This window comes from Amphiura filiformis, chromosome 8 (assembly GCF_039555335.1).
Source record: "Amphiura filiformis chromosome 8, Afil_fr2py, whole genome shotgun sequence".
In the NCBI taxonomy this organism is placed as follows: domain Eukaryota; kingdom Metazoa; phylum Echinodermata; class Ophiuroidea; order Amphilepidida; family Amphiuridae; genus Amphiura; species Amphiura filiformis.
The window spans coordinates 13,596,700-13,610,559 of record NC_092635.1 but is presented as its reverse complement, the minus strand read 5'-3'; the positions used below and the strand labels follow the sequence as shown (position 1 = coordinate 13,610,559).

Genomic DNA, 13,860 nt, shown 5'->3' with positions numbered 1-13,860 from the left:
TGTCACAGACTTGGGCTCTAGTGTTGGAGACCTAAAAAAACTAGCCTGGGCCGCTTTCTGGAAACTGGAACGCCTTAGGAGAAGCCCATCCATGCCAATCAAAACAAAAATCAAGCTGTTTGAGACAACTTGTGTTACTTGACTTCTGTACGGGTGCGAGTCATGGGTAATCACCAAGGACATGGAAAACAAGATCAATGCCTTTGCAACATCTTGCTACAGAGTCATGTTAAACATCAAGCGTGTGGATCGGATTCCAAATGAAACCATCTACAATCTGACCATCACCACTCCACTGGTTGCCAGAGTCAAGATTCATCAACTCAAATTTCTCAGCCATATACTTTGAAGATGTTGAGCCTGTGAAAGAATATGCCCTTTATATTCCACCTCATGGGAAGAGGAAACTGGGACGGCCGCGCACCGCACTTACAGTATGTATATCACCTCCTGGGAGATACTGAAAGGATGCTGCAGCCAAACAAAATTGTTTCGCTTGCCCAAGATCGCAAATAATTGGAGAAACGAAAGCTTGTAGTCGCTTGTAGATGAAGATGATGGTCTTGAATAGAAATGCTAGAAGACCATCCAGAGATCACCACCGTTGTCTGTTTCATAGAGTTCATTGAGCAAGATTGTATGGTCAGCTACTTCAAATGCCTTGCTTACATCCAGGAAGGTAGTCATACAGGGGTATTTTCATCTCACAGGCTTCAGTGATAGATGCAGTTATCATCAAAGCTGCATTCGAAGGAGATGTACCTTGAGTGAAGACTCTCTGCAAAGTTCATGCAATTCTGAGAATGCGATAGTGTTGAATTTGCTCTCATCATAATCAGCCAGGCCTTTTCAAGTATCTTGCTGGAAACCTTCTCAGCTGGCCCTTGGACTCTCTGATTATTGTGTCTACCCCTGCCTGGACGGTGCCAGTCGGTAACCAGCACTTGAGCTGACCAACCAGCACTCAGTGGAATATAGGTCCTTGCCAACCGGCACTGATATAGAGAAATTATTGTACTTTTTAAAAAGTTCTTGGTCATTCCAATTTCTTTTTTAAAGTACATGTAGGTGTGGTACTGGTATCATGTTGCAGTTACCAAAATTATCTATACATTCATATACGCGTTATATAACAGCATATGTGATTGGTCGATAGGCGGGCATAAACAGGTCGATAGGCGGGCATAAACAACGTTTATGCCTTGCTTTCTGTTCGTAAACAAGCAGCGTCAGAACCGATGAACGCCGCTAGTAGGATATACGCGTATGCTCATGAGCTATTTACGCAAAGCGCAAATGATGTACGCTGATGTTCAAGGCGGCCCAAACACGGTGGACTGAGCAAGTAAACGTTTTCTTACAATTAGCAATGGAAAAACTTTTAAAAAGGATAAGAAATTGGTAGTTTATAGTCTAAAGTGACGATATTTTTTAGTTGTGGAGGAAAATAACAGCACGAAGAATGTTACGTATGTATGAACGGGGTTCATTCATATATTTTCATGACTTAAATGCCCTCGGGCATAAACAATCGTTTAGTCATGAAAATATATGAATGAACCCCTAATTCATCCGGATTTTAAATTACTTTAAAATGAATCATGTTCAGAAGTTATGACCAACCAAGCAAGCTTACTTTTTCTTCTTCTTCTTTTTTTGGATGTGTTTAGTTACAAAGGTGGGTGTTCTGATTCATGGTGTTTTGCACCTTACAGGATTCAAAGTTTTGAGTTAAATTTGTTCCAGTTCTTATAATACATGTAGAAGCACAAATGTTTACCATATCATAATAGCTCATAGATAGGTAATGTGGGATATCATGATTATGAGCTTTCTTTTGATGCCAAAATCACAATTCTGATGGGGTAAAGCTATCAATCAGTCACCCACCTTTAACCTTGCTTTATGGTGTTGTTTTTTAATCCCCAGTTTAACAACATGGCTGTCAGAAGATCACAGTCACTGTACTACCTGAGACCTTACACCTGTAAATATTGCAGAAGAACATTTCATGACACCCATCGATATCTGAGTCATCTACGTCATCATGAGATGTGGATTAAACCCTATTGGTATCACAAGTTATCGCATCCATGGATTTATACCAAAGAAAAACCTAACAAATTCCAAATCTGTGGTGAAGCCTTCACACCAACAAGTCTCTTGAACGGACATCAGACCGGCCAAAGCAAAGAGGAGCCTTATACATGTCAATACTGCAGTAAAAGCTTCAAACACAGATATGCTTTGAAAGAACATCAGCAGACGCATGTGAATGAGAGACCATATAAATGTCAATTTTGTAGAAGAAGCTTCAAGTGGATGAGTAGCTTAAGAATCCATGAAAAAACACACACCAAAGAGAAGCATTACAACTCCCAATTTTGTGATAAAGGCTTTGTACAAATAGATGCATTGAAAGTTCATACCACTAAACATGCTAAAGAGAAGCCTCACCAATGTCAAATCTGTCATAAAGGCTTTGGACAAAGGAAGAACTTGAAACAACATGAAAAAACTCATAACAAAGAAAAGCCTCACAAATGCCAAACATGCAATAAAGGCTTCATACGAAAATGTGATTTAAAAATTCATGAATGGGTCCACACCAATGAAGAGAGGCCTTACAAGTGTCAACTCTGTGATAAAGGCTTTGTACAAATAAGTCACTTGAAACAACATGAATGGACTCATACTAAGGAAAAGCCTTACAAGTGTCAACTCTGTAATAAAGGCTTCACACAATTAGGTAACTTGAAACAACATGAATGGACTCATACCAAAGAAAAGCCTTACAAGTGCCAACTCTGTGATAAAGGCTTCACACAATTAGGTCACTTGAAACAACATGAATGGATTCATGCCAAAGAGAAGCCTTACAAGTGCAAACTCTGTGATAAAGGCTTCACACAATTAGGTAACTTGAAACAACATGAACAGACTCATACCAAAGGGAAGTATACCAGTAATTAAAATGTTCAGATATGGGCAATTCCAAGCATTGTAGATTGATGCAAAATGTGTTTGTACAAATTTCTTAAGGGATCTGGAATGAGCGTTTATTGCATTTCGACAGTATTTTTTGTGGGACACGAGAGCACCTCAGACCTATCAGAATTGCATTCTGAATCTGAAGCATGTCTTTCTGATATCAAATAATTTTCATTTTTGAAAATCACAATATAATACAAATTTTATGACAAATTATAAAAATTTGATATTTTTCAAATTTTTGATATCTAACAGTCCTCGAAGTAAATTATATAAATCTAATGATATATTCTTAAAGTGCATGTAGCTGGGAGCAAAAGCCGACGGTCAATTGAAAATTTTGACCTTTCATATTGAAGATATGGATTTTTTCCCAAAAAGACCTTATTTTTGTTTGGTGTTTTTGGAAAAAAATCCATATCTTCAATACGAAAGGTCAAAATTTTCAATTGATCGTCGGCTTTTCATCCCACCTACATAAACTTTAAGTATAAATCATCAGATTTATAAAATTTTCTTCGAGTACTGTTAAATATCAAAAATATCAATTTTAATGATTTGCCATAAAATGTGTATTAAATTGCTAATTTCAAAAATCAAAATTATTTGATATCAGAAGGACATTCTTCGTATTCAGAATGCAATTCGATATGTCTGATATGTGTTCTAATGTCCCAAAATAATACTGTCCAAACGTTCATACCCCTTCCCTTAATGCAGCAGCAAAACATGTATCAACAGCACAAGGTGAATAGTACATTGAGGCTGGTCAGTTTAATCACAGACGGACATTTTCAAAATTGTTGGAGAAACGGCCTAGTAAAAATAACTTTTGACATTTACTTCATTGCTTTGTCTTATGGTGAAGAGTATCATCAACCTTATTGAAAATTTAAAAAAATGATAGGTATGATATGTTACTAAAAATAGAATGATGGAATAAATGTACGAACAAAATAGAAATAGGTTTTCTGCATTTCATCATTCTTTTGTCATTTCTATCTAAACTAATTAATAGTATACTCAGGCCCGTACGCAGATGCACCTCCTCCCCCCCAAATTTGGAAAAGTATTCAAAAAGTCCCAAAATATCAGAATTTACAAGCGTTAGCGAAACAAAAAAAATCAGGTTTTTACGCTTGTCCAAGTTTTGTCCACTTTTCACAAAATTCACCCCCCTGAAAAAAAGTCTCATTTTTTCAACCTCAGCCCCCCCCCCCCAAATGAAATCATGTGTATGGGCCTGAGTATACTTACCAATACTTTCCTGGTCAAATAGTAGCCAAGATACATGGCTTGTTTACCTGATATACAGATATTGGAAACAAGCTTTATCTTTTGCAGGAGAATGTGAACAAATTTGTCTTGATCTAATGATGGTTTTGTGTGTGTTTAATCCTTCATAATTTAATGTATATCAGTATATATTTTTACCCTTACAGGCTTGAATAGCAGAAGAAAAAATAGATATTAAATGTGGATAGGGTATACCCATGCTTCTCTTCAGTGGTTTAGTATTAAAAGGGGCTGTGGAAGTGTGGGTAATAATGTTCCCTCTAAGGATTTTGTGATTGGACCATTTTGACCATTCATTGAGATTTTTGGCCCAAGGCTTTTGACCTATATTATCTGATTAAATTGGCCTGAATACCTCTTTTTGACTTTCCTTCCTTGAATTGCACCAACTGGCATTAAATTATGAAGGACAAAACATACACAAAACCATCATTTAGATCAAAAGAGTAAAAGACTAGCAGGTGGCAAAACAAAAAATTTTGGGCATAGATGAAACAAATTACAGTTGCATCATACAATACATAGACTGTATGTCTTCGAGCTTCCAAAAAGGCTTTATTGGAACGATGTGTGCACGTAGCATGCAAAATTTTGGTGTTTTACACTATTTTTGCCCATTATCAGGATAGAAAGGGCTTTATCTATACAATGTGCGCGCTATGCACACAACAATTTTGTATTTTACGCTATTTTGACATATGATCGGCATGTAGAAAAGTGGCCCCTTTTCTTTTCCTTTGCCCTCCTGATTTTCTCTGTCATTTTTTGTCAGAGGGACACTTTTTTCTTTCATATTTTGTCAGGGGTTCACACAATTCACATCAAAGGTTCACACATGCTGGACTCGCTATACTTCAAGAAAATTTTTCCAACCGAATGTCAAAAAGAAATCTATGCCACTGCCCAGTAGAGTACACAGAAAAAAAAGCATGATAATTTTGAAATCTTTCTCTATCCTTCCCTGCTGTTATTATTCTGAAATGAGAAGTATCACATTAGGGCTCTTTTGAAATTCCCTTACACAGGAAGGTGTGCGCCATCCTGCAGCTTTCCTGTGCTAGCCTTCTTTTGTTAAAATCCTGTGTCATTATAACACTGCAATTAGCCACTTCACTGACTTAAATTAGGAGCGCTTTCCTGACCGAGCTTTCCTGAGGCGCACGCTTAGCGAGGGGAATCCTGCCTTCTTTCTGTGTGAAAACGTGGTAGGGTATTTCAATATGAGCCCTTATAATGTCGCTGTTTTGACAAACTGTTGTATGATGAAAAATGCAGTTTTGAGAAAATCGCATTTATAAGTTTTTTTACAATTTTTGAAGACCCACTGGAGAGCACCAAAGTAAAATATGTTTATTATTATCAAAGAATATAATCAATAATATATCTGTCTTTGTTTTCAACATAATACACACTTTTTTATTCATTCACTAATTAGAAGTGATTAATCTGCAAACTTATACGACAGTATGCCAAAACATGCACAATTTGAGAACCTCAAATGATACATCATGGCCAATGGCGACGTATCATGATACAACTGTATGTCAAAATGTCAGAACGGCGTTTTTTTTGGATGCATAAAAACCATGTCGTATCACACTAATTAGTGCCATATCGCATTAAATAATTACATTTAGGTCTCAAAACTTTGCGAATATATTAAGTTTCATTCACAGATTTTGAAAGTTTATATAACTCATTTTGCCCAAAACTTGTCGTAACAGAGTATGTCAAAACAGCGATGAATCGGTCAAAATGTAGCCTTATTTATGCCAATTTGTTTTCATTTACTTTTTAACGTTGACTTTAGGTGGTCCACCTTTCGTGTATTTTGAAAACATGTGTTTGCCAGTTGAGGCTTGACCAAATTTGCTAATTGGTGGTGTGAGTTCTTAATTATCCCAAGTTCATTTTGGCTGAGTTAGCTTTGTGCCAAATAAACATGTTGTAAACAAACTTTGATGAAATAAAGTCTTCTTGATGCAATAATCAGTGTATAGCTATATCTGCTATCTACTGAAGATAGCATTAACATTACTATGTGAAAGTGCCAATTAATGAATGCACACTTTATACAATGGAACATAGTATCAAATGAATAATAAATTGTGTAAACTATCAAACTTAAAATGAAGATTGCAGAATCCTCTTCTTTTGTGTGACGTCCCTTTCAATTTGTAAATTTACAGATTGAAGTGTGATTTCACACCAAATGACCAGTTTTTGTGTGCAAAATCCTGCATCTAGATAGATGCATGCTTACAACAAACAACCCCCCCCCCCCCTAAACAGATTGTCCAGGCAAATTGTGTAGTGGGAAGCTCTTACTGTGCATTGCTGGGTGTGCTGGCAATAGGTTTATTGGTCTTCAAAAAGAAGGGAATAGATAACATTATTACACCTCATACATATTCATGAGTAAAATCAAGCCACTTTATTGGTCAATCACAAATGACACAACTTATTTCACCTTGCAATAGTTTTTCCTACCACCACGATAACCTCATCCCCATAATAGGGCTCACTATTTTCCCTTGGTACTAATTTGGGCCTATCACCCCTTGTCCTCTGGGTTCAAGGGATGATAGGCCTGTTGCCAGTACATCGGGAAAACATTTTGTCCTATTTCCCCTCTAACCGTGTATTATGATTTGTATACTGTCAGCCTGATCATGCCAATTAACACGGTTAAAAGCTGACTGGGTCTTTTGGTGAATTTAACTTAGCCCGGCCGAGCCTATGTTTGCACTGTCGGATTTTAAACTTAACCAAAATACCAATTTTTGCATTTTTGACCCCACACATATGTGGGGCTTCTGTTAAACCACAGATCAGATGGTTACCTGGTTGTTTGGATGCCCGCCAGATAATCAATCAAACCCTCCTGATACAGCTTCAGTATAACTACAAGAGAATGCTATTGAACAGGACTGTTTTGGTACGGTCCATTTTGCCTGTTTTCAAAATGTTAAGATGAATCGGAAACATGCAATTTATGAGTGACTTAGCAGTTTGCCTGTAGGTGTATAGATAGGCGAGAACCGGGGGGGGCATGGGGATAAATCCTCCTATATTTTGCCAGGGGAGAATGTCCATACAATCATCCCCCCCCCCCAATGTTGATGTCTGGTCAAATTAACCTCATATTTGGCCAGTTTAGCCCCAACTCCCTTTGTGCTCAATATATTTGGAATTTTGTGGCCCTGGATCGGCCGGCTTTAACACCGCTGATTTACTGGATCTACAGTAATTTCAGTAATAAAATGACACATCTAGGCACATTGTATGTAGGCCTACTCTTAACTCCATAATTACATTTACTACATGTATATCCATTACAGATTACCATTATAATGACCAGATGAGAACCAGTAGAAATGGCTTCATTATATGGATTCAGGTGTTTGACTCACACATTGAGGGTATCCAGAGTGTCCAGCAAAGCTATGGGCAGAACGTATTTGGGGATTTCCCAGACAGCTACACAGCAGCAAGTGCGCAGTATAAGTACTTCAAATCACAAATATTGTAATAAGGGTCTTCCATCTCTGGCGTTATTTACCAAGGTATGCTAACCTTTATATCTTGTTTTACCACTGCCCCCTTCAGTGGCGTACCGTGGCCGCCCCAACCCCGGGGCCGCCCCAACCCTCATTGTTGATGAATGGGTTACTTTTTGCATCTTTAGTCAAATGTACACAATTTGAGCAGTAGTATTATGTGTTTCATTTAAAATTTTTTATAGATTGTTTGTTTGGCGTAACCCAACCAACCTGAAATATATTGTCCCAAGCCTTTCTGTTCCATTTAAGAAATTGTTTTAAAAGTTAACTACACACCCAACTTCTCAATTATGGTGCACAACCATTGCCGACTACCACCTGATTGTACACCTGGTGTACCACCAATGAGAAGTTGGATGTGTAAATTTTGTCCTCAACCCAACTGTATGTTTTCAAACATAACAGGGCTATGGATATCTATATATTTCTATATTGGCACATGTTTCTGATAACATGCATAATTATTGTGTTCATGTTTTTTGCATTTCTACTGTCTGTTCAATTAGCTTAGATTCTTGAATTTTTAAGATATTTGAAAAAATAAAAAATTGTGGTCAAAGTCATCAAAGAAAAGTGTTAGCACAGCCTTAGACCTAACGTGATTTATACTTTTCAAATTCTAAAGTTCAATTTAAAACCCCTTTTCTTTTCAATTTTGGTCTTTTCCCGCGATATTTTTATAAAAATCCGTAGAACGTCGGGTACCATAAACTTTTTTGAATCAATCCATTTAGAGCAATAGGGACGAATGTCACAATGCGCAGAGATAGTATTTATTCGACCATCCGCATCCGGAAGTATAATTTGTCCAGCAAAATATTTGCCAGTATGCCTAATTTGTGTTGAAACCCTACTGTTGAAACATTACGTTATTATTTATGAATTAAGGTTTTCTAAAATAGGCCCAGCTTATATAAATACATTCCTTATTTATTTTTTATTTATCTATTTTTTATTTATTTATTTTTTTATTTTTTTATTTATTTTTTATTTATTTATTTATTTTTATTTTTTTTTTTTTTATTTATTTATTTATTTATTTATTTATTTATTTATTTATTTATTTATTTATTTATTTATTGATTGATTGATTGATTGATTGATTGATTGATTGATTGATTGATTGATTGATTGATTTATTTATTTATTTATTTATTTATTTATTTATTTATTTATTTTTTTTTTTTTTTTTTTTTTTTTTTTTTTTTTTATTTATTTATTTATTTATTTATTTATTTATTTATTGTGCGAATGGGTCTGAGAAGGTGTAGACCTATAATAGGCCTATTATAAAACTACACATTTATTTTCTATTTGTTATTTCGTTTTGTTTGTTGAATACAAACTGAAAAATCTGTGAAATAAAATAACTTTTGTACAAGAAAATATTATTTAAAACAATCAGGTTAATACAGAAAACAATTCTTGTAAAGTCATTGTATCTGAAACATCAAGCGAATGCTGATATTCTTGGGAAGGAATGGTGGTATTAAACAAAACTCAATTTACATTGTAAACCAGTTGAAATAAGAACGAAATTTATAATTCTAATGTCATTGTTTAGGAAAAAATAATGCACAGAATAATGTTATGTATAAAACGTAATCGCGCTATATAATTTCGTGTAACAAAAACCGGTGGACCATTATCACCTATAGAACCTATCCAATAACCGGAACGGTATAACAATTGAAATGGCAGGACAGATTGGTGGACAGATTGTTTTGCTAAATTGGATAGGGTCTATATGCCCTAACCTGAGAATGGACCGTCCCACTCGATTTGTAAAAAGGTCACGAACCTTTTCGGTGGACCCAAGTAACTGCCTAAAATGAGGCAAAATTGAAAAGAAATGGGGTTTTAAATTGGACTTTGGAATTTGAAAAGTATAAATCACGTTAGGTCTAAGGCTGTGCTAACACTTTTCTTTGATGACTTTGGCCACAAGTTTTTATTTTTTCAAATATCTTAAAAATTCAAGAATCTAAGCTAATTGAACAGACAGTAGGTGTACATTTTGTTTGCATAAATTTACATATTTTGTGGCATGTCCATGCTTTTAGAATCTGTAAAAAAGAATCTGAGCGACTGACCCATTATGCCAGTCACACATTTGTTTATTTACTGTTCTATTTACAATTCTTTTTCTGATCTGCTTTTTCTGCTGTATAATAGGAAGACTGTTCACTGTGTGATGATGCTAAGGACATTCTCAGGAAATATGATGGCAGAGTAAGTAGTAGTATCTGCGGTGGTGGCGCCACAGGAGTCAGAACCCTTGCTCCCCTCTCCCCCAAGTAAAAAAAAAAAATTACCACTTTTGCAGCAATTTTGCACAACATTTGTTAATTTTTCCCCCTGAAATTCACTTTGCCCCCATGCCCCCCGAAAAAAATTCCTGTGGCCGCCACTGAGTATTTACAAACCTGAAAGTTTTTCTCTTTTTAGCTGATTTCTTCAAGTCTTTTTTTACGCATTATTTGTTATTTTCGCCCAATTTGAGCTTTTTTATTTATAGCATGATTTTGTGCTATTTTCCTTTTTTAAAGCATTTTCTTCACAAATGGTCAGTTTCAGGTCTGTATTAATCATGCAAAAGCTAGGGTGTATGATGGTATTTCATAATATACCTTTTGTGTGTGCTCGCCTCGGAATTAGAACCAGGCGTCCATTTCACTAAGCTTTACGAAGCTTCGTAAGTCTCGAAATTGTTCGTTACGACATAAGTCGTAAGTTCCGTTTCACTAAACTTACTTTTGAACGGTATCCATCGCAAGTAATAGGGATTAACTACAAGGACCCTTCGTAAAGTTACCTTTAGTATTGCATATTCGGAACTTTATGAAAGGTTACTCAACTCTCGAGTTTAGTGAAATGAAACCCAGGACTCTATTCCACCATGTGCAATAGCGCATTCAGTTATGTAACTTTATGAATGGTTACTCGAAGAAGACCAGTTTTTCTGCTTAAAATGTCAGTTTTTTTTGTCTGTTTGGTTTTGTTTGTCTGCTATGTGCACATTGATTTTCATCTCTTCCTGTGTACTCTTGTATTGTTTTCCTGATACTAGCACTTCTGTGAGCCTTGGAACTGGTAATATTTGGCTATCAAACTTTACCTACTTCTAATGCCTACATTTGCTGTCCCCCCACGTACTGTCTAGTCTGTATTTTACTTTCCCCACGTCTCAAGTTGGTGTACCTTGCTCTTTTTTTTCCAGTTGTTCATATTCAAGGTATCCTCTCATTTATTGATCCTTAATGTGTTTTGTGTCCTCATCTGTTGGATTAACCATACCGTACCCACTTTTTTTGGTATCACTACACACTAAGGCGCCACCTATTTATAATTATATCAATCGTAAACACTTATTCTTGTTCTTTCCCAACAGTTTGTGCTGGATGAAGTATACATTGATAAACCGGAGAACAAGAAGGCTTTTGCTCTATATAGATATGATATACCAGTGTTTCACTTTAATGGACAATACCTGATGAAACACCGTGTCGATGAAGAATTGTTGGAAGGGAGGTTACAAGAAGAGGAAAAGAAAGCTTGATATACTAATGTGTCCTCAGTGGATGGAATAACCTTTACTTTAGTGAACCAATCAAACTTGTCAGCCTATTACATGAACTTTAAACTGATACCTTTGCAATTTTACCAGCCCAACAGCATAAGTGTCAGCCATTTGGCGTGCTATGGGACAGCTGTACCTTCACTTTGTCCAACATTTGTCAGTCTGAACACTAATTCTAAAAGGGCCGACCCTGATTTTGGCCAATTTTGGGTCGGTCGATGGAGGAACAAGCAAACAATTTTTTTGCCTAATATCAAAGCAAGTACCCTTCTTCATAGAGGGGAAAATACTCACCTTTAGGTACATTTTATGAGTCTATACACATGACATGAGTATGATATTCCCCTTCAAACACAAGGGCCCACCCACCCCAAACACAAGGGTCCACCCACCCCATTATGATCATGTGATATGTAATATCTTGAGAAATGTAACAAAAGAATAACATTGTGGAATACCATGGGTATAAACACAATATGAGATGTCAGAAAAATATATGTGTTTGAATAAAGTTGATATGGAAAGGCACTTTATGTTTGTCTGAAAATGTATGACTTCATTTATCCATTCCCCCTGGTGTAAAACTTTAAATGTTTCAGGCAAGAGGTATAATAAAACAGTCAATCACACAGAATTTATCTATACGAATAGATCAATTCAAGTCTAACACTGCTGAAGACTCCGGGGTGAAGGCTGCCATATTGCACCATACAGCATTATGGAAGAAGACTACACAAAAAGTGATTTGTCACACATTTGAATGGAAGAAATAATTTTGTGAATGAAAATAATGCAAAAGTGAACATTTTGGGTCCATTCCCCCTCAAATTGCAAAACTATTAAAATGTGACTGTTTGGCAGTTAAAACTAGCTTAACTTTAAGGTTCTAGTATGAATGTTTGCACAGTGTTTTTGTAGGTCATGAGAGCACATCAGACATATCAAATTACATTCTGTATGAAGATTGTCCTTCTGATATCAAATAATTTTGGATTCTTTGAAATTTGGGATATAGGCCTAATACAAATTTTATGGCAAATTATTTTAAATTGATATTTTTGACATTTAACAGTCCTTGAAGAAAATTTTTTAAATCGAATGATATTTACTTAAAGTGAATGTAGCTGGGAGGAAAAGCCGACAATCATTAAAAAATGTAATCTTCAGTATTGAAGATCTAGATTTTCCCCAAAACACCTAAACAATTGAGGCCTTTTTGGAAAACAAATGTGTATCTTCAATACGTAATGTCAAATTTTCAAATGATCGTCTGCTTTTCCTCCCAACAACACTTCAAGAACTTTACTTCGAGGACTGTTAAATACAAAAAAAAAATCAATTTTAATAATTTGCCAATAAAATTTGTATTATATCGACAATTTAAAAAAATCTAAATTATTTGATATCAGAAGGACATTCCGTGTATTCAGAATACAATTTGATATATCTGTGCTCTCATGTCCCACATGAGAAAACATTGTTACCAGAGCCCTTAAAGGAGTATTTTGTGATCCTAGCATCCTCTTTTTATGACATTTTCCAGTAGATATCCACGAAAAAAGCATATTCCCAAAATTTCAGTTGATTCCGATATTGCGTTTGCGAGTCATGCATGATTATGTGTATTACACTGCTCCATAAACAATACGTTGTAATTTCGTTCTGGTGCACCAGAACCTGAGACTCAGCCAGAACGAAATTCAAATTTCACGATATCTTTGCTAAACGAATTAATCTGCAAGAAATATTTTGTACATAAACATTAGGCCTATGTAGCCAGAGGTTTCCAGTGATATAAAAATCTCAACTTTTTTTGAGAAAAGTGGGGAGATGAGGCTGTGGATCACGAAATGCCCTTTTTAAGGATTAAGAATTTGCTATGTTTCATTTGGCAAAACAGGATAATATTTTTTGATCCAAATAATCAATCTGTATTGATTTATTTCTGTGTAATTTACTGTAAAATGTACTATACAGATGACATCACAAGGTATTGTCCCACTAACAGAAGCTAACACACATTGAATGGGCCAGACATACTATAGAACTGATAATGGGTTCTATCATATCTATAATTGTATATAAAGAGTGGGTCATAATATAATGATAATAATGTCTATCAGATGCTATATTTGCATTGATCTGTGGCATTGAAATAGAGTGGCATGCCACATTGGCAATATTATGATTTTCTTTAAGAGCTACTTTGGTTATTTGAAAATAGTTAATGACAAATCTTTTCTACAGATCTTCTGCTCAGTGCCAGAAGTAGGTAAATGCAAGAGCTGTCATGTGTAGATGAGTACCGGTATAACTGTGTGTTAAAGAGGAAGCACCACAGTTCTGGGGTGAACCAAACCTGCCTGTTATCATTAATCAGTGGCAAGGTTATCTCTGAATTTGACTAATTGATGCTTAATTTTGATCTGG

General features: G+C 35.7%; 1 protein-coding gene across 2 annotated transcripts in view; it reads left to right on the top strand.

Annotated features, from left to right (window-relative positions):
- The window catches only part of LOC140158650 (glutaredoxin-like protein C5orf63 homolog), a 34,126-nt gene extending 22,147 nt beyond the window's left edge, over positions 1-11,979 (top strand). Inside the window, exons 2-4 of one of the 2 annotated variants that reach the window (XM_072181820.1) lie at positions 7,629-7,853; positions 10,026-10,082; positions 11,242-11,979. In XM_072181820.1, the coding sequence (XP_072037921.1) occupies positions 7,665-7,853; positions 10,026-10,082; positions 11,242-11,409 (414 nt within the window). In that variant the 5' untranslated portion in view covers positions 7,629-7,664 and the 3' untranslated portion in view covers positions 11,410-11,979. Of the gene's footprint in view, positions 1-1,929; positions 3,108-7,628; positions 7,854-10,025; positions 10,083-11,241 lie in introns of those variants that run through there. The other variant, XM_072181819.1, reaches the window with a different exon arrangement.
- The last annotated feature ends 1,881 nt before the right edge of the window (positions 11,980-13,860 follow it).